The following is a 25640-nucleotide window of genomic DNA, read 5'->3' as shown; positions in this document are numbered from 1 at the left end:
CTCGCCGTTCACGCAAGAATCAAATGCCTTTCAATCAGCCACCAATTTGAACGTTTGATTTGCCGCGGCGGCCGACCCCGAGCCCGACGTAGAGGAGATTGCTTCTATGCCGGCGACCACCAAACAACATGGTAATTACCGTCCGCCGGAAACGATGCTCATATGTCGTTTGTATCTCGAGCACACCCACGACTCTGTGGTGGGGATCAATCAAAAATCAAAGGAGTATTGGGGCGCCATCTGCGTAGCCTACAATGCTCAAAGGCCCCAATGAGCTATTCCACGCGACATCCAGCAAATCAAGTCACACTTTCAACTAGGATTGTAAACGAATCGAATGGAGTCGAATATCATAATGTCATATTCGTATTTGAATACTAACCGAAACGAATCGAATCGAATATTTATCGAATACGAATATCAAAATTCGAATATCGAATCGAATACGAATTATTTGATTAGTTTACAATCGCAATGACGAAGCGCGACTTGTGATGGAAGAATGACTTCAATTTAAAATTTTGATTTTATAAATTATAAAGTTTTACTTTTTAAATTGTGGAGAATTACTTTAATGCATGTATATTATGATTCTTTGCATTTTCCCTTTTTAAAATTGTCAATTATTATATAATATTATAATTCTTATATATATAATTAGATATTGATGAATATAAAATTAAATTCATCCAATAAAGTGATGAATCCACCATAAATTTTACAATCAAATGGTGAAAATTAGTTCATAATTTATTTTAGCCCCTCCACACGCACACACATATATACATATATATAATATTTAAATATTTAATCATGCATATATGCGAATATCGAATCGAATATCATAATTTCATATAAGTATTTGAATACTAATCGAATCGAATCGAATCGAATATTTGTTATCGAATACGAATCGAATAATTTCGAATACGAATAACACAATTTCGAATCGAATCTCGAATCGAGCAAAAATATTCGATTCATTTACAACCCTGCTTTCAACGCGTGGCAAAAGACTGCAAGAGGTGGGAGGCCTTGTACAAAAAGTGCCGTGATAATTGGGCATCCGGCATGAGTGATGATCAAATCATCGAGCAAACATAAAAAATGTGGATCGCCGAGTTTCAAGCTAAGTTCAAGTATCCGTATGCGTGGAAGGTATTGCGCGAGTCCAAGAAATTTGCAAGCATCGGCGAGGATGTCCACTCGGATAAACGCTCGAAGGGCTCCGACGGTCAGGGCACAACGACTTCTAGCGACCAAAGTATCTCCACACGGCCCCAAGGGCAAAAGGCGGCCAAGAGAGACAAAGGAAAAGGCAAGAAGAAGGCGGAGGAGACGTCGGAAGAAAATGCCCGAGCTCTCGGATACATGGCGAAGATGGTGAAGGTAATGGGAGTATTATCTCTAACTCAACGCGACCTCGCCGATAACATGTTGATGAGTCGGGACACCTCTCAAATGAATCCCGACGAGTTGGCGTTTCACTTGGCCAAGGTGGCGGAAATCAAGCAACGCAACAATCTCCCATAGATTTTAGGTGGTTCTTTTTTAGGATTTTATTTAATTGTATTGCAATTTTAATTTTCAATCAATGTAGGATTAATTTTTAAAGTTAATGAAATTTTAATATTTCAATTTAATGATAAATATAATTAAAAATAAAGACTATAATTGTGCACCCACCTTGGAGGTGCACCATTGTGGAGAGTGAGTACAATAGAAGTGGGGACCACAATTGTGCACCAAGGTGGGTGCACCATTGTAGATGCTCTAAAGGACACCAAATGCGACCTTATGAGTAAGTAGGATTTTGTTTTAGCAAAAGAGTCATTTCGCTCGTAAAAGAGAGGAGTTGTGAATGGAAATTCCGCTTTAGTACTCTCTCAATTCCACTATAAGTGGCTCAAAATTTTTCGGCACGAGAATTAAGGAGAATGTGTAAATTGGTTAAAAGTGGTAGGACCTACACTTTTTTAAGGGTTGGCTTTTTCTATTTATGAAAATAGGTCACTTATAATGGGACGACCTAAAATAGAATATAAACCAATTTTAGTGGGACGGAGAGAATATTTGCCGTTCGAGTTCAGCTGAGGCTGGCAACATATTGAAGGAGGGGTAATAATGTCAATTTCAGATTCCATAGCTGAAGTTTGCTCTATGACACTAAGGGCTCGTTTGGTTTTCAGTTTAGGATTAGTCATGATAAAAATTATTCAGATAATTAGCGTGGATTAGGATGGATTACTAATATTGAATGGGTGTTTGATATCCTGGCTAATTAATCCTAAAATGTGTTTGGTATCCATATGAATAGGTTGGATAAATAATTAAAATACCAAAATTATCCTCATCCATTTTTTAAAATCCCTAGCGTATCCTCATCCATTTGGTATCTACTTTTGCTTGATATCTAAAGTTTGGAAAAATTGAGTTCGAAAGTTATGGTGGACCTGAGCTTCAAGTTTGTCTTATTCTTCACTGTTTATCTTTTTTTCTTTGATAGTTTTTTTTGTTAAACTTAATTCTTTCCCTTCTGCACTCTATTTTAATTCAAAGACATGAGCATAATTCTTTCCCTTTATGTTGTCATACGTTCCCTCAGAGATGGGCAGTTGGAGAAACTGTAAAATGCAAATACATCATGCGCCTATGGATATTGAGAACTAGAAATTTTGTTTGAACTTTTGTTAAAATTTCAGCTTGAACTTTTGTTAAAATTTTTATGCGTGTCTCTAAGCTAAAAAACAGATGGTTATCCTTAATTCACATGCATCTAATTATGTGTCTGTAAGCTAAAAAAAAGAATAGTGAAGCAACTAAATTTTGTTAAAATCGGTTGAGGAAGCATAATTCTTTCCCTATACTAACTGCTCGAAAAAGAATTATTAACAAATGGAATAAAAAGCACTAACTAAACTAATAAATATTTAATTTTGTTTGTGTTTACGTAATTCATGAATAGAAATTGTTGAAGCCAATTGATAATGTGAAAAACGAAATAAACGTAGCCATTACACCAAGAAATAAAAACAAGGATATTGAAACTTGCAATACGAGAAGGAACAACCAATTACTAAATGAGAAATGCAATAGCGCGAGCATGATCTACTTGAATGGGGAAGACGAGGCGCAAGAACTTCCACCGTCGTTCTTCTTTGCAGGAGGATTGTTTGGCCGTCTAAATTTGTTTTTAAGTGCCTTCCATGAATAGGCGGACGGCGTGACACTAGAACAAGCATCATCCACGGCATAGTGTGAATTCAATGGCGGAAATAGCAGGTATCTAAAGAGCCTAATAGCAAAGAAATATTTGCCCATTAATAAGCTCAAATAAGTGCATTAACAAATATAGTATCACATAAAAAATAAAATTCAAATAGAGATTCGCATGAACCAAATAATAATTGACAAATCCACATCAAAAATTCCTTATAAAAGCCCTCGAATTATATTAAACAGACCATAGATCCACGAAGCACAGGCTGTCATATAATGAACAAAACACAACATGAAAGAGGTAAAATCAGATTTCAAACCAAGAAATACCAAAACAGGTACCAGCAAAACACATCATCAACAGGTACCAGCAAAACATTTCGTTCCAGCAAAACATCCCAATAAACAAGCAAAACAGCCCAATAAACAAGCAAAAGAAAACCATTCAATAATTCAGAAAACAAACCCCCATCCTCTTCAAAGAATTTTAGTGAATACAAATATACGATATATACTCACAAGATGGCAGAATTTTCAGAAAATCACAAGCAAGCACAGATCAATCGTTTTTCACCACGAAGTATAGCTGTGTGAAGTGAATTTTGATTCCTTATATTGATTACTAGAGCTTTTCGTTAGATATAACTGTTTTTGGTTGGGAACAGGGATGGGAATGGTGTGAAGTAGAAGCCTAATACTCATCAGACAACCATCACATTCTGAATCTTAAAGCTATAGCTGTCATTTTCAACATCAGGAAAGATTTAAGTTGCGTCAGATGTTGTTATAGGAAACAAGAGATAAAAACTGGATCTAACTAACATAAATCATATCAATATGATTAACACAAATGGAGGTCTCTGCACATGCATTTTATGTTGATTAATTTATGAGTGTATAAGTTTATAACATGAAAGCATATTAACACAGATCCCTTATGACAACCCTCTAGTGCAAATGGGTGTAAGCAGCATAATCTTCAAAGCTGAGTTTTTTAATTACAATAGATGAGTTATCAATCTTTTAAAATACAATAATTCGAGAATTGGGTGAGAATCACTTTCTGAACCTTATGCATCGATTTTTCATTTTAACCATCGACGAATCGTGCATTCAGTTTGGCGAAAAAATAACAACAACAATCGAAAAACAACAGACGAACAAAAAATTGGGGTTGAAGAGCTAGGCCTGACCTGTTCCGGAAGACGACGTTGATTCACCGATGTTGCTGTCCCGCTGTGTCCAGATTTCCGATGGGCGTCCGTCAATTGCCTTTGAAATTTTTCTCCCCCAAAACTGTAGTCGCAAATGGTATGGGAAACGATGGAGGCGGTGAGAAGCTAGGGCAGAATTCTCATCGAAATTCGCGAGAAGGGTAGCAAAAATGTAATCTAGATTCGCAGGATAAAAGTTATCGGATGGGGGAGGAGGTATTATTAGACGGGGTTATTCTTGCAAATTAAGACCGGGCCCTTTATTAAACCTGGGCCATTCGCATAAGCCTAATAGGATAGCAAACACAGCATAAATCTGGAATAAATTAACTTATACAGGCTATAACCCAATATCAAACGGGCCCTAAAATAAAAATTAAAGAATAAAGTAGAGAGTAAAGGGTCTAGGTTTTTCTTTCCACAGCCACAGAGGCACGCACACACCCAACGCAAACACACAGTCACACACTCTCTCTTTCACACACCCACACCCAGACACATTTTCTGTGGAGAGGAGCTGCTCTGTCAGCTGCACCGCTTGGCAAGGGCTCAAAACCCTAGCACAAATTCTACTGGATGCTCCTCGTTCTTCGTTCGACACTCTGAATTCATGCTGTAGTGTAATTTTGTTGATTGTTTCTTATTTCGGTTCTCCGTTTGGGATTTCGAGGTATAATTGAAGTTTATGTTGCAAACATTTTTCTGTTTTCTCGCAAATTTAGATTGCTGGTGTTGTCGTCATGCATAGAGTTGATTTTGGAATAATTTGCTTTGGTTTTCGGTGTTGCATTAAGCTACAAGTATTCTTATTAGGGTTTAGGGTTTCAGTATGTTTATTGATTTGTTATTGTTCTTTCTGTTTGCCTATCGATGCAATTTGAGTTTTCTTCTGTGATTTATTGCATTGTCATCTGCATGTAGTTAATTATTGAGCATTTTCTCGAAATATTCGTAGGATCATTCACTTGGTTAGGAATTTCCATGATGACTGTGATGTAAGCTTTTATATCATGAAAATCCTAACAATGTTGGAGGAACTTTACCTTTACCCAATTTTGGATCTGAGCGGCTGTAGGATTTTTGCTAACTGTTTTGACAAGAAGAATGATCTTCACATTAATGCTGCAATTACTTCTTTAGTCATGTGTTTTGATTTGACATTGATTTGTGTTGTTAAAATCAGTGTGAGCTGGAGAAGCTGGAGTGTGTAAAAATGAGTAAGACGAAAGTGCTAGTATTCTTGGATGTCTCAATCGATGGAGATCCTTATGAGAGGATGGTTTTCGAGGTAACTTTTACAGCGCAATGAATTCATTGGTACAAGCTTACCAAATTCACATTATATTTCACCATATATTGCTGTTTGTTTGACTAAACTGATGTTTTAATCCAATGTCATTGGTGCAATGCAGCTATTCACTGATGTTGCTCCCAAGACTTGTGAAAATTTCCGCGCACTTTGCACTGGTAATTTACACCATTATATGCATTGCATATCATACTCCATTACTCCTAAACTTGAACATACATGGGTCCTGATTTTTCTTTACCTTATGTAACTTCCCATATCTTTCCTCAACCCATTGACCTTTCATGATTGATGGGTTACGTGAAGTCATGAGGCTGCTATCACCGGATTGTCAAACAATGCGTTCATAAGTTTTCTTGAGACGTCTCCTGTTTGATTCTCCAATCTAGTTCATTAATCCTATATTGAGCGTGGTATATTTCTTATTCTTGACCTCATTTTCGCTTTCTACATTCCTTCAGGAGAAAAAGGTGTTAGTGTTAAAACCGGAAAACCACTACACTATAAAGGAACATTTTTCCATCGTATTATTGAAGGATATGTGGCTCAGGTATGTCATCTACTTTCTGAAAATTTTCTATCATATGCTTAAAGACATGAGCTCTATTCTATATGATGTATATGCTCTGGCCATTTTATTGGTTGGCCATAAATGAGAAGTGGCTTTTGTGTTTTAGTCAGTTATCCTTGTTTATCCTGTGACAGGGCTGATGGTCACGACTGCATTTCTTGTGATATAGTTTTAAGGTTGTACTTATTGAATTGTCCATTTTTATGATTTACTGAAACTTGCTTAAAAAGCACCAAATGCACTGTTTTTGTAGTTATAATGTTTGACAGCCTTAAACTATTTTGCAGGGAGGGGACTTTCTTAGGAAAGATGGTAAGTTATATGTGGGCATTGACGTTATACTTGCCACCGTTCTCTCTGAGTATGCCTGAGCTGAATCTAATTAACTTTGCAGGTAAATGTGGGGAAAGTATATATGATGGAAAGTTTCCAGGTATGAAACTATTCTTTGGTTTCACCTTTTATTTTTATAGTTTATCATCTCATGAGAACTGATCATACTTGGAATAAGCCATGTATATCTGACACTTTTGATATTAATATTTGCATCTACTAGTTCAGAGAGACAGGCATAGCACTTGCACATGTTTTTCTTTTATCAACTTCTTTTGTCTTGAGAACATATGGATTTCCTTTCTATTGCCTGTGAAGGTTGGGGATGACTTTGACCTTATTCTCGCTGCATTGGAGCTTCAGTTCAAATGAGAACAATTGTTTTCTCTTAATATGGTAGGGAATGTAAATGTTCTTGCCTGCATTGTTTGGCGTATATTTTGAATCTTATGGAACATACGACTTGGTTTACAAGTTTCCAGATTCCAGACAATGTTCCTAACTTATGTTAATCCCCTTTTAAGCGTTATCATACGTCAAACCTTTAGATTATTGTACTTGGTTGAGGACTGACATGACTGCTGTTCAGCATCATGCCAAGTAATGATATGAGAACTAATGCAAAATGATTATTTGAGTTGCTTAACCTTGGTCCGATGCTTGTGCATGCATACAAGCTACTAGCCATTTACTGCAAACTCTAGGTGATGTAGAATCTAATTTGTTTGGCGATCATTCCCAACTTCTGTGGGCTGTGTGATCTTGAAATTTGAAGCCAGGTCGAACCATTAGCCTTATGTTATTGTTTTTGAAGCTGGCCAAATTGGATCAGACTATTGACCTGAATGGTGATCCAACATAGAACTGTAGTTTCCTATTTTAAATGCAGAATATGTTGGGATGACTGAAACATGATATTTGATACTATGGGTATGGTTTTTTTAGCTTGTGTGCTGTTTAATCTGCTATGATGATGTTGCTATTGTGAGGACAGACTTTAAATCTATTATCTACCGTTCTTGTATACCCTTAGGTGGCTGCATCTCTTTTGCTTTTCAACTCTGTAATGATAGCATTGCTGATCCAACCATCTAATCATGTTCTATTTTGATTGATGTCTGACAGCAGACATTATGTTCTGAACATGGAAATTATGTTATTAATCTATATTTTATGTTTCTTAAATTTTGCTGATATCCTGGCATTCTTGGTCTCTTTTTCACATTGCTGGTGATGAATTAGATGTAGTCTCATTGCTAAATGGATAATATGAGTTAATTTGATTGAATAATACAGATAAGAAAAGCAGTAGAAAAGAGGGACGAAAAAACTAAAAGAGAGTGAAAACTGGCACTAGCCAGAAGTTCTCTGTGGAATCCATCCAAGGATCTATACCGAGTAACTTCTCATTTACAAATATTTCTCATCTAAAGTTCTGATGCTACTCTTTCTGCACTAATTTCAAATATAAACAAAATCAGGGCTTAACTTTCTGTCATTAACAATTGCCATTTCAAAATATCTTCTCTCTCAAACTAATACCTTAGTCCCTTAACATTATTCTTGATAGCATACATGAGATTATAAGTTACATAAATAAAATTATGATCAGTGATGAAACATCTTTTGCCTGGTTATAATCATTTCACTTGTGCGGAATCCTAGATATCTGTCTGCCCGGTGAGGAGTTCTGATTGACCAAAATAGATCTTTGCAGCTCATTTAATTCCATATTATATGCTCGTTACAAAATGTGACTGCTTTAGATGCAATAATGAATTAGTGCTATTTTCTCAGATGCAATGTCACATGGATTATTGGATTGCATCTGGAGGAGTCAAAACTCTCGTGTGTCTATAAAATGTGTATATTATTTCTGATCAAAGTGTAAAAATTGCCAATATGTGCATATTACTTTTGGTTTGGTGCATTGATTTGTTTAGGCATGTTGCTATGGGGTTGAGGTTGCATAGAAATTTTGTGGTGCCCCACGTTGCTTTCCTTGTCTAAATATTGCTGCTCAATTTTAAATTTGTGCCCTGCTTACGGTTTTCATTTCCATACATCATTTTCATATAGGGTATGTGTATAAGAATTCTTGTTACGTAACTTTCCAGTATTGAACAGGGAATGCTTCTAAAACTGTTTTATGTGTTCCAGATGAGTCCCCGAAACTGAGACATGATGGCCCTGGTTTGTTATCTATGGCTATTGCTGATCGTGATGAGCGAGGCTCTCTCTTCAGTATCACCTTTAAGGCTGATCATCACCTTGATAGGTTTTTATTCTATTCTTTCAAATGTTGGACTATTTTTTCTGGGTACTTTTTAATTCTTGAAATGAAAATACATGATTCTCTCTTAAGGTGCAGTAGGTAGTGAGTATTTAAATATAGAGATATTGCTGCAGTTCATATGTGGCATGTTTTATATCTCTTGCTCATCCTCCACATATATCTGTATGTTTTACTTAAATAGTCTGATAAAGTTAAAATTTATCTGCCTACCTAAGTGTTCCAAATGCTGTAGAAACTCCTTTAATCTGTGGGCTGAGCATCTGATGTGGCTCTTATACTACATATTTTATGCAGATAATAAGATTTCTTTTTTCTAAATCCAAATTCCTATGGAACTTGTGAAATATGTATTTTCCTCACACATAAAAATTGTGATTACTCTGTGCGATTGATAAGAATTTATAAGGACAACCGTATATACTTTGTAGTGACGTTCATACTGTTTTTCCATAGTTTTTCCATATATGTTACCCTTAATTAATTGTCGTTTGTGTGATCAACAGGAAAAATATTGTCTTTGGTAAACTTGTGAAAGGACATGAGGTGCTGAAGAAGATGGAAAATGTTGGTGATGATGAGGGAAAACCTACCGTGACTGTGAAAATTGTCAATTCTGGAGAACTATGTGATGGTAGGAAGCTAACCTGTTTCAGGTTTATATATAATTATTTATTATTAATGGGAGCCTCGTACTGATTTGAGCTGTGGCAAGGTGCTCTGCTACCTAGCATTATTATATGTTTTTGACGCATCTTTCAACTTCCTGCTGGACGTCCTTTTCATTGTTTTACTGCTCCACTTATGCAAAACTGATTTTGGAGTCTACAGATAAAAGAAGGGGAATAAGTTGAAAATGGGAAAGGATGCAATTGATGAATATAAAAACGAGGTAAAACGCAAGGGGAAGCACAAGAAGTCATCAAAGAAGAGGAGGAAAAGAAGAAGATATTACAGTTCTGAATCTGATAGCTCATCAGAAAGCGATACGGACTCTTCAGAATCTGATAGTGAGTCTGACTCAGATGCTTCCTCCTTAAGTGACTCTAGCTCTTCAAGTGATGATAAGCACAAGAAACGAAAGAGATCTAAGAGGGACAAACATAGGCGTGGCAAGAGAAAGGATAGGCGACATGAAAAGCGACGAAAGAGGCGAGATAAAAAGTCAAAACGTAAATCTAAAAGGTTAGCAGTATGATTTGTTGCACCTTAGAGGCTGTACTCTTTTATCTCCTGGGTGTTTATTTATGTCTAGCTAGTTAAGTAAGCTTAGCTCTCCAAATTGGAAATGATATTCCTGTGTGCCAATTACATTGGTAGATTATAAATTTTGACCTCCTTAACGATATCTTCTTAAAGTCCAAAGGACTAATTTTTCTATTATTATCCTCTAATCTTAGTAGCTATGGTTACCTGCTGTGATGACGGATGACCACTGAGTACGCATATCTGGACTTCAAGCTGTTAGTGGCAGCAGGAACTGTTTGGTGGTCTCTGTTTATTTATTTTTGTCTTGTGGAATATATTGTAGGAGTAGTGTTTCTGATAGCGAGAACGAGATTAAATCTGGAAGTAGCTCTCAAGATGATGCTGCAGTTGGTGCTTCTGATGGGAAGTATAAACCCTCTGGTTAGATAACGACTACCTCTGCGAAGTCTTTTTCCTTCTTGAAAGTACTCTTTCTTACTGTTGTAATGTTCCATCTCCCCTGAAGGAAATCAATCGCCTCTTGCGCGAGAGAATTCAAAAGTTAATCATAAAAAGGGGAGGCAGACTTGTCTGACAAGGAAGAGGGTGAGTTCCCAAGGGAAAATGGAGACCATCAAAGTAATGGAACTGGAGTAGGAATCGGATCTGACAGAGCTGCTGATAGGCACCCTGATGTATTGGATGATCTTCCAAGCAAATCTAGGTCTATATCCCTTTAATTGTTGTCCGCATATTTTTATGCTTATCCTCTAAAAACTTGTGATTTATTGGATCTCTAATTGGCAGAAGTCGAAGCTTAAGTCCTAGAAGATCCATGAGTAAGAGCATGAGCCTCAGTCCCAGAAATGCTGGCAAAAGTCCTATTGTTGGTGCAAAAAAGAGCAGGAGTAGGAGTCCTAGTGGCAGTAGAAGCCCACAATATTATGGCAGCAGCAGGAGTCCAGCACGGAGCAACAGGAGGACTGCCAGCGTGAGCCCACCAGCTAGGTCTCATTCTCAACAAAGTCGTAGTAGAAGTAGAAGTGCCACCGGTTCTCCGCAAAGAGGAAGAGTGGCCCAGAGCCCGGCAAGAACCTCATCCAGAAGATCACCATTGAAATCAGTTAGTCGCAGTCCTGTGAGATCTTCTCGGCGAAGTCCAAGCAGGAGCTCGGGCAGACCTTCTCGAAGGAGCATAAGCAGGAGCCCAGTTCGATTGACCCATAGAAGTGTCAGCAGAAGCTCTGGTAGGGTCCCCGTTAGGAGAAGCCCTAGTCCAGGTCCAGCCAGGGCACCTAGAAGGACCAATCGCCGCAGCTTCTCAGGGAGTCCAGTAAGCGCAGGCCACCGGGCTAGGTCACCTGTCTCTGATCGTCGTAGGAGCTCGTCGAGAAGTCCTTCTGTTGATGGATCACCTAAACGCATTAGAAGAGGAAGGGGATTTAGTGACCGATACTCATTTGTCCGGCGATACCGGAGTCGCTCTCCTGAACGGTCTCCTATTAGGTATCGTTATGGTGGTAACCGTGACCGGTGAGGAACACTTTCTACTTGTAATTTCTAGACTCGAGAATATTATTCTTTTGCTTAATGTTCTCTTTTATTGAATTCTGGTAGATACTCAAATTACAGAAGGTCCCCTAGGCGTTTCAGGAGCCCGCCTCGAGCCAGAACACCCCCAAGGTTTGTATTTGTTATCACTTGTTCCTTTTATAGTTTTATATATTAATTCTCAAGTTCCTGCTGAAACTGTGCAGATACAGGGGTAGGAGAAGTAGGACCCGCAGTCCGAGTCCCTCTCGAAGTCCAGTACGCTACCGTGGCCGTCGCTACAGCCGCAGCCGGAGCCCTGTTCGCAGTCGGTCCCCTGTGGAAAGGTACCGTGGCTCACCACCACGTCCTGAAAGGCGGAGGTCACCTTCCCCAAGCAGGAGCCCATCGGCATCACGATCACCACGGGTTTCAGAATCTCCAAAGCGCGTGGAGAAGGGTAGCTCCAGGTCGTCCTCCGGTAGCCCCCCTCGCAAGACAGGCCTGGTGTCCTACGGCGACGGCTCCCCCGATTCCGATCGCGATTGATTTCGAGTTGCTACGTTGTGTGATCTCGAGTTAATTATACAAGTAGTTTGTTGAAATATTGGGAACTCGTAGCGATACTTAACGAAGGCTAGCTAGCGTCTTGTGTGTATGGAACAAATGGTATTTCTAGACTTGAGCTGAAGAGATGTGGGCTTTAAATGGGAAACAATCTCTCTATGTCGAAACTGTTCAAATTTTTGCCCAATGTTAGGAAATTGGAAGTCTTTGTCATTGCTAAGCTTAATTTCTCCTTGACTCCAGTTTTTTTTTTCCACTGCAACGTTTGCATAATCATGCAGTTTTTAACCAAATGATCGAATTGTCTGCTGCAGTTATTTTCTTGTTGAAGAACGCCTTTAAATGTAGTGATAATTTCAAATGTATATATTTTTCAAATGTGAAAACTAAAGAGTATCAAGCAAGTAAAAAATTAAAGAATTTAGCGCGACTACGACATTTATATTGTGTAGAATTATTTCAAAGAGCAATGGGGACCACTTACTGTACATTTAGGTCGTTTTATTCAATTCCATGTTAATATATAGGTGCATGTGTATATAGTAAGTATAATATTAGTAAGAGAGTCTCATTTTTGACGAATTTTATGATCTAATTCTAACAATGAAATTGTCTAAATTCAATCCCCCCTTGGATTTAGAGAGGAAACACTATTTTGGGAGAGCTGATTATGTATGCTTAATTCCTAATACTACCAAACAGCAAGCGTAGAAAGAAGACGTTTATGAGAATTAGGGTTGGTTTTGGAGCAAATGAGCAATCGACATGTGGAAATAGCCAGTAAGAATATTAGCTGAGTTCGTTAGCCCGGCTCGCGATATATAAATACCGAATCCACTATCAAAACACAAGGCTCCACACTTTCCACTTCCAACACCAAAAACCTCTCTCTCTCTCCTACTTCTTCTTCTTCGATTTCAGGTGATTCTGCATTGCCACTTTTTTGGGTTGCTTTCAGCTCTACGACTCTAGAAAACGCCAGGTTAGTAGTGATGCCAAAGCTTTTAAAATTAGACGCACAAAAGGGGAAAAAAATCATGAGGAAAACGAAAAGATTGCGTTTTCCGCATGAGGTGGTTATTTACCATCGCATTTCCTGTCCCAACATTCTCACATGCATGAAAACGTGAGGGGACGTGTTGATGAACGTAAAAAAAATTCAATCTTTACCAGTTTACACGCTTTTACACGAGTGTGTGTGTGTGTTTTTATGAGTTTAACACTATTTAGAACTAGAAGAGATGGCCATTCAACAGTTCTTGAATGATAGTCCTTTACTGCTTTTGGGAAGAATTCTCACGCAGTATGTGTGTGTGTTTTGGGGTATTAGTATGGCATGCTAACTGTGATTTCTATTCATTGCAGGGGAAATCTTATCATTAGTATCAAGATATGGCTACCTCTAGCTCTCCAAGGGGTGTGTTAATATTTTACCTTCATTTATTTTGACATGTGTGATGCAGTTGTCTCTGAACTTGGGTGTTCTGTTTTAATTTTGGATCAATTTAGGAATGCTGCGCAATATATGTTTAATCATTGTCTATTAAATGTTTAAAGGCCGACAAAACTATGCAACGGCATTGCAGTTTGGACCAACTCATGTTAAAATGCCAAAAGGGAGACACCAGGCAACAATAGTATGGCTACATGGCCTTGGTGATAGCGGTTCTATGTATGATGGCTTCTTCATTGCTTCGTTCTTCTGTTTCGAGTTTGGGAAGATTATGTGAGCCATTCTTTGCATCAAATCTGAAATGTGTGCACCCAACTAGTTTCCAACAATTGATTGGTGATCAAGGGGAGGTTTTGGTAAATTTGATGGATTCAAGATTATTGTTCAAATTCTGATCTTTCCAATGGATTCTTCTTCATCTTTCTATAATTCTGTTTCTGTAACTTATGTATTATGTGGATTGAAAACCGAATCCTTATTGGATATGCTTCCAAGACCTCAAGCGCGGTATGTTACTATCTGAATTTTTTGAAGTGAATCGCGTAAACAACTGTCACTGCAGAATTAGGATGAGGGCTGAGGATTTTGAACTTTTCAGACTTTCATTCTCTTGATTTGGTCTAATTAGCCTTAAATTTTGTGTTAGCTAATTTCTTGAAATCTGGTGGTTTATATGAATAAGCTACTATGTTTTCAACTTGATTGAGCAACCGGATTTCGTCACGTTTAGTAATAAATTTTTCTTGCATGATCATGCTTTAGATTGTAAGATTGAGTATGAACAAACTTTTAGAATTTATTTTGAATATCTAGATATAGCAAATTAGCCTAATTGGAAGAGGTTAGTTTCATAGACAATTAAATCTCACTATCTGTTTCTTGCAGATGGGCAGAGATCTTGGGAAGCTTTCCTGTTCACAATGTAAGGTTTCATGCATAGATTAAACCTATCATGGTGTATAAGGTTGATAATTTAATGATCTCATTTTACACAAAACATCATGTAGGTGAAGTGGATCTGCCCTACTGCCCCTACTCGCCCCGTTCCTATATTTGCTAGACTTCCTGGTCGCGCTTGTAAGATACATACTTGTCCAATCTCTTATCATTTTCTCATCATCATCATCATCATCATTCTTCCATGACAAATGGTGATTTTTCCTTATATTGTTGTATTAACCATTGTTAATTTGTTATCTACTGTTTCCTTATTGATATGTCTATCCACAGGGTTTGATCCAAGAGACGTATCTGAGGAAGATACGTCTCCCGATTCACAAGGACTGAATGAAACAGCTGCACTCATTGCACAGATCTTTTCAAGAGAGCCTTGTGATGGTAAGGCTTCTTTCCCTTTTTGAATGAAATGTTCATATCAAACTACATTCTTGATATTCAATAAGGCATGAAAATGACATTGTTTGTGAATTCTTGCTTCATTCTGCAGTCAAACTAGGCATCGGAGGATTCAGCATAGGCGCTGCAGCTGCTCTATACGCGGTCACACACTACATTCTTGGCGAAGATGGTAGCAGACTTCGGTTTCTGGAAAAACTTGAGCTCTGTCATAGTTCTTAGTGGCTGGCTTCCATTTTACAAGTAACACCATTTCCATAATCTCTCATTCTCTTTCGGGTGATTGATGTAAGTCGGCAAAGGTGGGCGTTTTTTTAGGTCATTGAGGCCCAAAATGGATGGATCGAGCCTCAGCAACGTGCTTCATGTGAAGCAACCTGCATGTTTTCCTTAGGCCATGGCACAGGTAGGGAGCACCCTTACTGAAGAAAATGGTGATCATTTTGATGCCAAATTTTCTTGCTGCATCACTGATTTCTACAACATGTTTGAAACTTGTTTGAAGAGGATGAGGTGGTGAGCTTTGAACATGGGGAAAAATCTGCCTGCATTCTGCATTCAGCTGGATTTCAGAACCTCACTTGGACAAGATTTGAAGGGTACTATTTTTTTTTGTTTATATTAGTGTTCATTGATTATGATGATCTTGATTATAAATGCAGGCTTTGCCATGATACATGTGGTGCAGAGATGCTAGAAATGTGCAGCTGGCTTAATGAGGCTTTGAAGCTGCAGGGATGGTAGGAGACTTACTTACATGATACATACACACATATGAATCTTGATATCTTCATTCTTTCTTAGTTTGCTACCATTCTTGCAAGGAAACATCTTATCATTCTTGAAATTGTTTGATAACAGTAGAAAATTTCAGGTTAAAAAAATAACATTTTTTAGTATTTTTTGGTTTCTATTGTGCATTCTCTCAATGATGATATAATTCTGTAATAATCTGTGTGGAGTATTATTTTTTTAGTATTTTTTTATGAATACATAAAATTTTCAATTTTTTTCATGAAAAAGGGGTAGAAAATAAGAAAGAAGAAACTTTACACATTTTATCAAAAAAAAAAAAAAAACTTTACACATGAAATTTATTAAATTTATTTTAAGAGAAAAATTTATAAACAAACACTATTTTTTGAAGAAAAATAATTCTTGAATGATTTTTACTTCTCCTAAAAGAACACTTCAATGATTTGTACTTCTGGAAAATGGACCAATTAGTAGGCTTATAAAAATGTGCTTTATACTCTAAGAAGAAAAAGGGGGATAAAAAAGCAATCTTTTTTATAGCACTAAGAAAAAATTGGATGGGAAAAAACAATCTTCTTTAGTTATTTGTATTTTGGTATCATTGACTATCACAGTAAGTGATAAAAATCCATACATTTTTCCCTTTAAATGCACATTTTTGGAGGGCCATATGCCACCACTGTGAAGTGATGATTAAAGTTTCCTCTTTCAAAGTTATAAAAGAGCATGAAATTTAGAGCTTTGAATGACATTAATATGCTACTATCTCTACTTTTTTTTTTTGTTTAGTATAGCTTATGATTCGAATTTTGGATTTTTAAAAATAATTTGAATATTTGTTTATTTTTTAAAAAACTTTTCACCGAATTCTCATCGCTCCATCTCATTTATTGTACATTTACGCGTGAATCCAACGAGCTGATTCAATTTTCCAACATCAAATTCTCAGTCATAAGCCAAAATTAAAACTTTATGCAAAGTTTCATGTTTTAAAAAATAATGAAAGTTTATAGACCATTTTACTACACTTAATCCCTTTTTTTCAGATCATTTCATTCTACTTCAAGTCTATGGGCCAATTTTTAATTCATTCTCATTTTGTTTTATTGAATTTCTTGGTATTGCGTATAAGCCATGATGTGTGTATATAATATAGAGCAAGAAGCAACATGGATGGGTAGCACGATTTAAAATTCTACATTTTACTTAATATATACTACTTCCTCTGTCCCACTTCAATAGGCTCACTTCTTTTGGGCACGGAGATTAAGAAAAATTAATTTTTAGTAGAAAAGTGGTAGTAAAGTGGTGTGGTTCCACACGGACCACACCAATTAAATATAACTTTTTTACCTCAAAAAATAAAAATGAGCCTATTGGAATGGACGGAGGGTGTATTATATTTGATGAAGCATAACATTAACATGTAATACCCAAATACTTTGACTTGCATCGAGAAAACACATCAAAGTGGTTAAAGAGAGACAAGAATCTCTTCAAAGCTAAATAATGTAGCATAGTTGCAGACACCAATCAACAATTTGGTTGCTTTTTGACCAATTAATTATCTCTCATTAAGCATGCTTCTCAAGAGAGCTCAATGAAAACAACATCTAAGATTTTATCACCTCTTAAAGCTTTGGAATCCATGCAATGTCAATATTCTTCTTCAATTTATTTTATTGCTACAATTGAATATGATGGATATCATAAAATAAAAATAAAAATAAAAAATTGTGAGAGCTCAAGGACCCTTTATTTAATTGTTACCAAGATTTTGAATTTTCATTAATTTCATATTTAATAATGTTCTCAAAATGGTATAAGTTGTTTGGTATCTTGGTATTCAATGTGATCATGTTAAGTATTTTGTTTATTCATTTTCTTGTTCAACTCAAAACGCCTTGAAACAAGGGTTACTGATTCATATTGTATTATGTATACTATTATACCATATACATTACTCCCTCCATCTAGGGTCGGCTTGATCTATTTTTTTTTATTTTTTTTTGGTACGATTATTTAGAAAATAAGACTATATATATTAAGATAGTGTAAAGTGATTACCTAAAAAGAAAATAGACCAGGTCAAATAAGATAATCAAAAAAAAAAATACACAAATAAATGAGACGAAGAGAATATTTAAATTGTTGATAAAATAAAATACATATACGGTTATTAATTACGATCAAATTTCGAAATATAAAGAAAACTAAAACCCTATCCCCAAAAGAAAATTCGTAAAACACACCATCAAAGATAGCTTTAATTATGGGGTTAATGCCGTGAAAAACCATGAACTTTGGTGTCATTTCAAAATTTTCCATGAACTATTTTTTTATCCAATTTTCCATGAACTTAAGGGGTTGAACAATTTTTCCACAATTTTCAAAAATCCCCAAATTGAATGCTGACATGGCATTTTAAAATAACCTGAAATATGACATGGCACCGTCGGACAACCAAAACGACGTCATTTCATTGGGGGTAAAACGGCGTCGTCGTTTTTACCTTAATTCCACCGGAGGATTCGTCGACCTCGTTAGCCCAGCCCATGAAGAAGTCGGAGATTATATGCAGAGCGGCGGGGCGCCGTCTCTGGCGGTTATATCGCGGATTAGGGCGCGGAAGGGGGGTTGGAGGGAGGTGGAGGCGCGGAAGAGGGGTGGCGAGGAGGTGGAGGGGTACGGCCTCCTAGTTCTCTGTGTCCGGAGGGAGGGCCATGATCGGCGGCGGAGAAGAGGGAGGTCGGAGAAATGGATTTGGGGGTTGGAATTCCTCTGCAACTTCACCACACAGCAACAACAGAGAGAGATGGGGGGATCGAGCGAGGGATAGAGAGGCGTGTACTGGCGGCGGTGACTTGCAGCTTTCGTCCTCCCAATCCTCCACCGACTTGCAGATCTGAAATGGGAAAATTTCCACCCGACTTGCAGATCTATAAATGGAAAAATTTAAAAACCCTAGGAAGTTTGTAGTTCGAGAATTTGGAAGGAAAGAGGGAGAAGAAAAGGGCGCCGGCCTCGCGGCGCCGGATGCGGCGAAAACCGGCGACGTCCGCCGGGGAGAGCGAGAGAGAGACAAGAGAGAAGAGAGAGAACGTAGAAGAGAGGAAGGTGTGAGTAAGAAGAACAATTCGTGTTTTTTTTTTCCATGTGGCAATTTTTGGTCCACATAAAGCGCCATATCAGCTCGTATTGCCTAAAAATTGCCATGTCAGCCCGGAGCTTCATCGGAGGAAAAAATTCGTGGAAGAATTGTTCAGGCGTTAAGTTCATGGAAAATTGGATAAAAAAAAATAGTTCATGGAAAATTTTAAAATGACACCCAAAGTTCATGGTTTTTCACGGCATTATCCCTTAATTATATCCTTGCACATATTAATTGACATGTGATACATTAGACCACGAAAAAAAGATACCCTCAATTTACGTGTGTTGGTCTAGTAGGTAGGTGGTTAATGTCTAAGGCCTGAGGTCTTGAATTTGAGTTCATCGTTGTGCGGTCTAATTTTTTTTATTTACTTATGTATTTATTCCAAAAAAAAAAACCTTCATTTTCAATAAATGTTTTTAACTGTGGAATATGTCTATCAAGAAATTGAAATATTATTATTTTTACCCTTATAGTGTAACATACGAAGTGTGTTTAAGTCGGAATAGTACTGCAAAGAGTAAAGGTAAATTTGTATATGTTTTTATAATTATTTTTTGTATAGAGTTTAAAATAGTACTCTACTCCCTCCGTCCCAATAAAAGTGGCCACATTTCCTTTTTGGGTGTCCCATTAAAAGTGGCTACTTTCTAAAAATGGCAAAAGTTTACTTTAATTAAGTCAACAATTACTCACTAATTTGGGTCAACAATTGTAGGCCACTTTCTAAAAATGTCAAAATTACTCACTAATTTGGTCAACAATTGTAGGCCACTTTTAAAAATTACTCACTAATTTTGGTGGGTCACACTCAATTAAAACATAACAATCCCTTCTCTTAATCTCCGTGCCCAAATAAAAGTGGCCACTTTTATTGGGACGGAGGGAGTAACTTATTTGGAAACATTATTTCAAGACGAAGTAAAATAGTGAGTATTAATTTAAAGAAAAAGGAAGAAAAAAAAATGCAGGAGATTGGTGGAATAAATGAGTTGTGTTGTTAAAAGTTGTAAGCAAATTATTTGGAATGAGTTCATATCACGTACGAAGAATATCTTTAATTATGTAATCATTACTTACTGACATGCAGATAGATAGATTGAACGTGAGACATTCACAATCTAGCTACCTCAATCATTGTCAACTATTATAAGAATGATTTTGAAAAATTAAATAAAATAAAATAATTAGCCCGAGCAATTCTCAACCTTTTAAAAAACAATTAATGGAGTAAGAGGTATAATAAGAAGTCAACCTTTGATCTTTTTTTTTTTGAGGGTACCTTTGATCTTATTTTGTACATTGAGTCTCACTGATCTTATTCACAATAGTATGAGGGTGTGATTGATATGTATGAATATCGTAATAATAAATATAGTAATGAATTTTGGAAATGAAATGATGATGAAAATTAATGAAGTAAATATAAGTATAATTCTTATACTAATTGACATCAATGAGGAATGATTCTTTAAGCAGTTTATCACAGTTAATAGCTAATTAAATGGCATTTTATCATCGTTATTAGTACATTATAAAAATATATTTAGTCAATATTATGCTATTTTATATTATCAATAACTCGTTCAAATGATTAATAAGTTTTGTATATATTCTGTAATTTTCTTATTAATCATGTATAAGTTTTTAGTGAGGTATTTAAATAATCCAGCAATTTATCTGATTTAGTCGAGTTTTTTTTTTTTTTTTGAAGTTCTTTTCAAAAAATTGTTGAATTTATTAGTATAAATATTTACAAACGATTGAGTAGTATTTTTGTGAATACAAAATATGTAAAATTTAAAACTTTAGTTATTTTATAAGTTAAATATATTTTTTTATAATTAAGTTATGAGATAAATAATTAAAATTTGATTTAACTTCATTAAAATTAGAATTGCATAGGGAACAAAGACGTAAATGTAACAAATAAAAATTAATTTTGGGGTACTAGTGTAATGTTACACCACACCACTAACACTAATTTTTAAAAGATCTTTTATGTCATTGATAGTTTTTGTGTATTTTTTGAGTTGACAGAAAAGCAAATTTTGTTATTGAAGGAGTCAAAAGGGAGGAACAACAAAAAAGAGGCTGCAGCTCAAATTCCAAGTTTCAAAAGATGCCTAATATCAAAGGAAGATTTATATGTATATATATGATGAAAAGGAAAAGATTCCAAGAGGTTCAAAACTTTTGAATCAAAAGTGTAATCTTTTACTCCATATGTTTGCTTGTGTTTTTCTTTTCCTTTTTATGACGGAAAGACTTATTTGTATGTAAAAAAATTAAACTAAATATCAAATCACAAAAATTTATTTATTTTTAATTTCAAATGTTATTTAATTAAAATCACTTAATTAAATGGGTGATTAACTAATATACATTTCATTTTTGTCTTTTGATTGGTCAATCATATTCTATATATATGCATGCATCAAACAGGAGATTTATATATAGTTCCATCTCCTATTTATTTTATTTTAGAAGTATTTATAAATTATAATTATCATATCATGAATGTTATGCTACATACCTTATGTGAGCATCTTACGTGAGCATCACTCACATTTAGCCATCGTTAGCATTATTTTTTTTTATTTAGATATTTATTTTTATTCTAATACTTCATAAATCGTTATTAGGATCATTAATTTTATAAATAACATAAAAATCAAAGTCTAATTTGTTCTTTTTATTAATTATTTGAAGTTCAAGGGAATATGAACAAATCGGACTTTGATTTTTTGTTATTTATAAAATTAATGATCCTAATAACAATTTATGAAGTATTAGAATAAAAATAAATGTCTAAAACAAAAAAGATAATGCTAACAAGGGCTAAACGTGAGTGATGCTCACGTAAAGTATGTAGCATATATATATATGGAGAAGGGTTCAACAGAGAATGCTAAATATTTAGAGAATAGAGAAATCGTGAAACAAAAACGAACAGATCTATAATTTTGATGAACAAATCAATGTACCGCATGAACAACAATTTGCCCCGGGTTCGAATCCTGTTAGTGGCTAAGTTTTTTTCTCTATTTTTATTAAATATGTCTGTTCATTATTTATGTTGATCTGTTCGTAAAATATATAGATTTGTTCATGATGAATAAAAATATATATATGTATATATATATATATATATATATATATATATATATATATATATATATGTTATTTTTGAAATAATGAGCGCGCGATATATATTTTATAATCCAGTTGAATATATTTGTCCAAATTCCAATTAGTAACTTGATTGTCTCGGTCAATTAAGAGTCTAAGATAAATGCGATTTTTTATAACCATACAATATCGATATTATAAGTAGATGAAAATAACATGAAATACAAACGCTAGCTACATCTTAAATGCCTAGCTCACAAAATCAAATACTAAAACTTCCTACCATCATAAAAAAAAATGCAACAATAGCTCGCCTAACGCTAATTCCCTAATTAAGGAAATCAAAATTAAGAAAACAGAAAAATAAATTGGGAAATGCAGAGTAGCTAAATCATATCCTTGGGAGCAAAGACCATATATTATCGTCCACGATTCCATTACTTGTTCCCTCATATCATGCTTTTCATAGTTTATACCTGAAAAAAAATAAAAAAACAATTACTGATCAAACAAAAAAATCCAAATACTTTGTGTTTTAAAAAAAAGGGGGAAGAAGAAATTACCCAAAAATATAAATAATTAGAAGAAAGAGTTGCCACTGGATTCCCTTGGCGCATTGCACCTGAAGCATTCCAGCCTGCTCGCAAAATTGTGCTCGTTGCATCCATACCTGTTGAAATTTTTATAATTTTAATTAAATCTATTCCTCCCCAAATTCTACTTTATAAGTATTACACTATTAAATAAAATCATAGAGGAATTAATATATGAAGTAGTATTTCGCATGACTATAAATGTGTTTCAATTAAATGATTAATAATCTTTGAATTGGTACCTAGTGCAAATCCAGTCGCCGGATTTCCAGCCAGAGCGGTTGGCGGCGGCGGCACGGGGCCGCGAGAAGTCGGAGTCGAAGGCACCGGCGGCGGCGGCGAGTTCATCCTTGAAGGCGCCACACTTGAAGCAGGTGGAGCGGCTGGCGAAGTTGTGGGCCCCGCAGTTGGCGACGGCGCAGTACCAGTCGCCGGGCCGGACGTCCGGGCCCGTGGTGAACCCGAACGCGGGCTTCGGGCCCCCGCATCGCTGGCACGACTCTCTCCGCTGGAAATTGTGGTGCTGGCAGGCCCGACAACTCCAATCGCCCGGCCTGTTCATCTTTTCTTTTTCTCCCTAATCAAATATAGGAGTATTATTTTATTATTATTTCGACGTCAATGTCACACTCAATTAGATAAATATATCCATATCGAGACAGAATATATACTAACGAGTAATGCATGGAACTAGCTTGTTGAGAAGAGAGCAAAGCATACCTTAAAATAGATGAAATGGAATTTTGGCTAAGTTAGTTAATGAGCGTTGAGAAATATATATTGTTGGAGGTGTGTGACAAAGTGGCACATATATATATAGAGTGGGGAAATTAAGGGCTGCAAAAATCGAGGTGATAGTTGAGTGGAATCGCATAAAAAGAACTAAAATTTAAAGAGAAAAAGAGATTGCTGCTGCACTGCAGCCTCCATGCACATTTTACATACATTCACTTTTCTTATATCATATGTATATACTTTCCTTTATCTCAAATCGTATGTCAATCATTTGTTTTTTTCCATTATCTTACTATGTATATATGTGTGTGTGAGGAGTAAATTTAACACATAATTATATAGGTCTTGCTAGTTTATTTATTTAGTACACTTCATTTTTCTTTTGTCAATAACTTTTTCTTTATGGATTTTAAAGTTGGCCAACTCAGCACCATTGAGGCACCGTCCAGCAAATCTCTACATTCTAAAAATGCCCTTTCAGATTTATACCCTTTTGCTTATAACCCCACAACATATCAAATTACTATATACACTCCAATAATAAGAAAATTAAAATTTAAAATTATGTGTAATTACTTGCATGTCGACTTAGAATTGGATAACCTAAATTGAATATCCCATTTTTTTTAGATTGAGCCCACTCATTATATTTCATTATCTTGGAATTTCATGATGTCCCTCTAAGTTCATGATTGTTTAGTAATATAATTAAATTTCATGTATATATATTATGATATATTAAACTTTGTTGTGCGAGTGATTGGTTATATTGTTCACTTTTTGCGACCTGTTTTTTTACTGTATGTGCCCTTTTTTTATATTAGAATTGTGAATTAATCAGTTTTTCTAGTTTTGTTTATGCCTTGCTTATCCTGTACGTTGATTCTTCGTGGAGTTGTATTAGACGAGTATTTTTAGTGTTATATTATTTTAGAAATATTTAACACTATTGCATCAAATTTAAATGTTTGAGAATTATATATATATTCGGTTAGTTTAAGTGATTTTCCACTCGTGTATGTAAGATTTCGATTATAGGACCGTTAAAAATTCTAGCTAGCTACAAGTAGTTTTTCGCACATGGCTGAAAAAAGATCTCTCTCTACACACATTTTTTTGACTCATTGCGTTTTAATTGTTTTTAGTTCCCCTAAAAGAATGTTTTTAGTTGAGACTATAGATTATGATTTATAACACCAAACAAATGTTTCATTTAGTTTTTTTAGTAAACATATATATTTAGTTGAGATTATTGATTTTCAATCTGATTCCTGCAAAAGAAGAAGAGGAATTCAAATTAATACTAAAAGAAAGTGAGAAAAAATGGTATTATAATTTCGATAAAGATAGTAGAGAGAATCGGAAGTAGTCTTCGAGGTTCAATTTGACCATCTTTCCTTTTTCTTTTTGCACACTGCTCCTCCCTTTTTTGCTGTCACGTTTTCTTTTTCCATAACACACATTTCTCCTTTTTTCCAAATTTACATACATGAATCATGAATGCATAGACACACATATCATGACTAAGTATATAATATATATATATTTTTTTTCCTTTTAGCTTGTAAATTGTACCATGATATATAATCAAGTTAGCTAATTGCACAAGAATCAATTAATCAATCAAACGCTTCAATAATGACCCAATCTTCCGTTCTTTTGCAATTCCGTTCATCCTAATATTTTTGCATGAGATTGGACAATACTTAATCATCACAATGTCAAAATTCAAAATTAATTAAGACTTCTAAACCTCGTTGTTAGAATTCTCCCACCATATTGTCAATTTTGTATTTGAGCCTCCAAAACTATAAGTTGAGCCATAAGAAGCTTTAATTCTATCGTGCCAACTCCCAACCAGAGGCGGAGCCACTGAGGGGCTTAGGTGGGCATAAGCGAATATTATGCCCATCCCCAACCTTTTTTTTTTTAGAATATTATTTTTTGTGTGAAATGTATGAATTAAGAGAATGTATAATGAGAGGGAGGGAGAGAGAGAGGGATAGGGAGGGAGAGAGAGAGAATGGGAGAGAGAGTCTTATCTTCACATAGAGATATTTAGAACACAACATAGTTAAAAGTGGTAGTCATTTAATTTTTCAATTGATTTATTGGATAATTGAGTTGACATTGGTTTTACCCGTAGTCACGGCTACTATTGAGATAGCATATGCAATGAATATTGTCAAGAGTAATTTGCGAAATCATATGAAAAAGAATTGATGAATGACAATTTA

General features: G+C 35.5%; 1 protein-coding gene, 1 long non-coding RNA gene and 2 pseudogenes across 2 annotated transcripts; 2 read left to right on the top strand and 2 right to left on the bottom strand.

Moving 5' to 3' along the window:
• Window positions 1-2911: 2911 nt before the first annotated feature.
• LOC131025013 (uncharacterized) lies at window positions 2912-4795 on the bottom strand. Its single transcript, XR_009102053.1, has 2 exons — window positions 4413-4795; window positions 2912-3295 (listed from the first exon to the last, which is right to left on the bottom strand). It is a non-coding gene; the product is annotated as an uncharacterized LOC131025013 (long non-coding RNA).
• A 27-nt stretch (window positions 4796-4822) lies between these two features.
• Window positions 4823-12437, top strand: LOC131025006 (peptidyl-prolyl cis-trans isomerase CYP95-like; annotated as a pseudogene).
• A 924-nt stretch (window positions 12438-13361) lies between these two features.
• LOC131024980 (acyl-protein thioesterase 1-like) lies at window positions 13362-15392 on the top strand (annotated as a pseudogene).
• Window positions 15393-22233: 6841 nt separating this feature from the next.
• LOC131024992 (RNA-binding protein involved in heterochromatin assembly dri1-like) lies at window positions 22234-23538 on the bottom strand. Its single transcript, XM_057954592.1, has 4 exons — window positions 23389-23538; window positions 22911-23245; window positions 22639-22745; window positions 22234-22551 (listed from the first exon to the last, which is right to left on the bottom strand). Exons 2-3 carry the CDS (start codon window positions 23228-23230, stop codon window positions 22655-22657), a joined length of 411 nt encoding a protein of 136 aa, XP_057810575.1. The 5' UTR covers window positions 23231-23245; window positions 23389-23538; the 3' UTR covers window positions 22234-22551; window positions 22639-22654.
• Between the last annotated feature and the right edge of the window lie 2102 nt (window positions 23539-25640).

This window comes from Salvia miltiorrhiza, chromosome 5 (genome assembly GCF_028751815.1).
Source record: "Salvia miltiorrhiza cultivar Shanhuang (shh) chromosome 5, IMPLAD_Smil_shh, whole genome shotgun sequence".
Classification (NCBI taxonomy): domain Eukaryota; kingdom Viridiplantae; phylum Streptophyta; class Magnoliopsida; order Lamiales; family Lamiaceae; genus Salvia; species Salvia miltiorrhiza.
The sequence above is the reverse complement of the archived record's forward strand: the minus strand, read 5'-3'. Positions and strand labels throughout refer to the sequence as shown.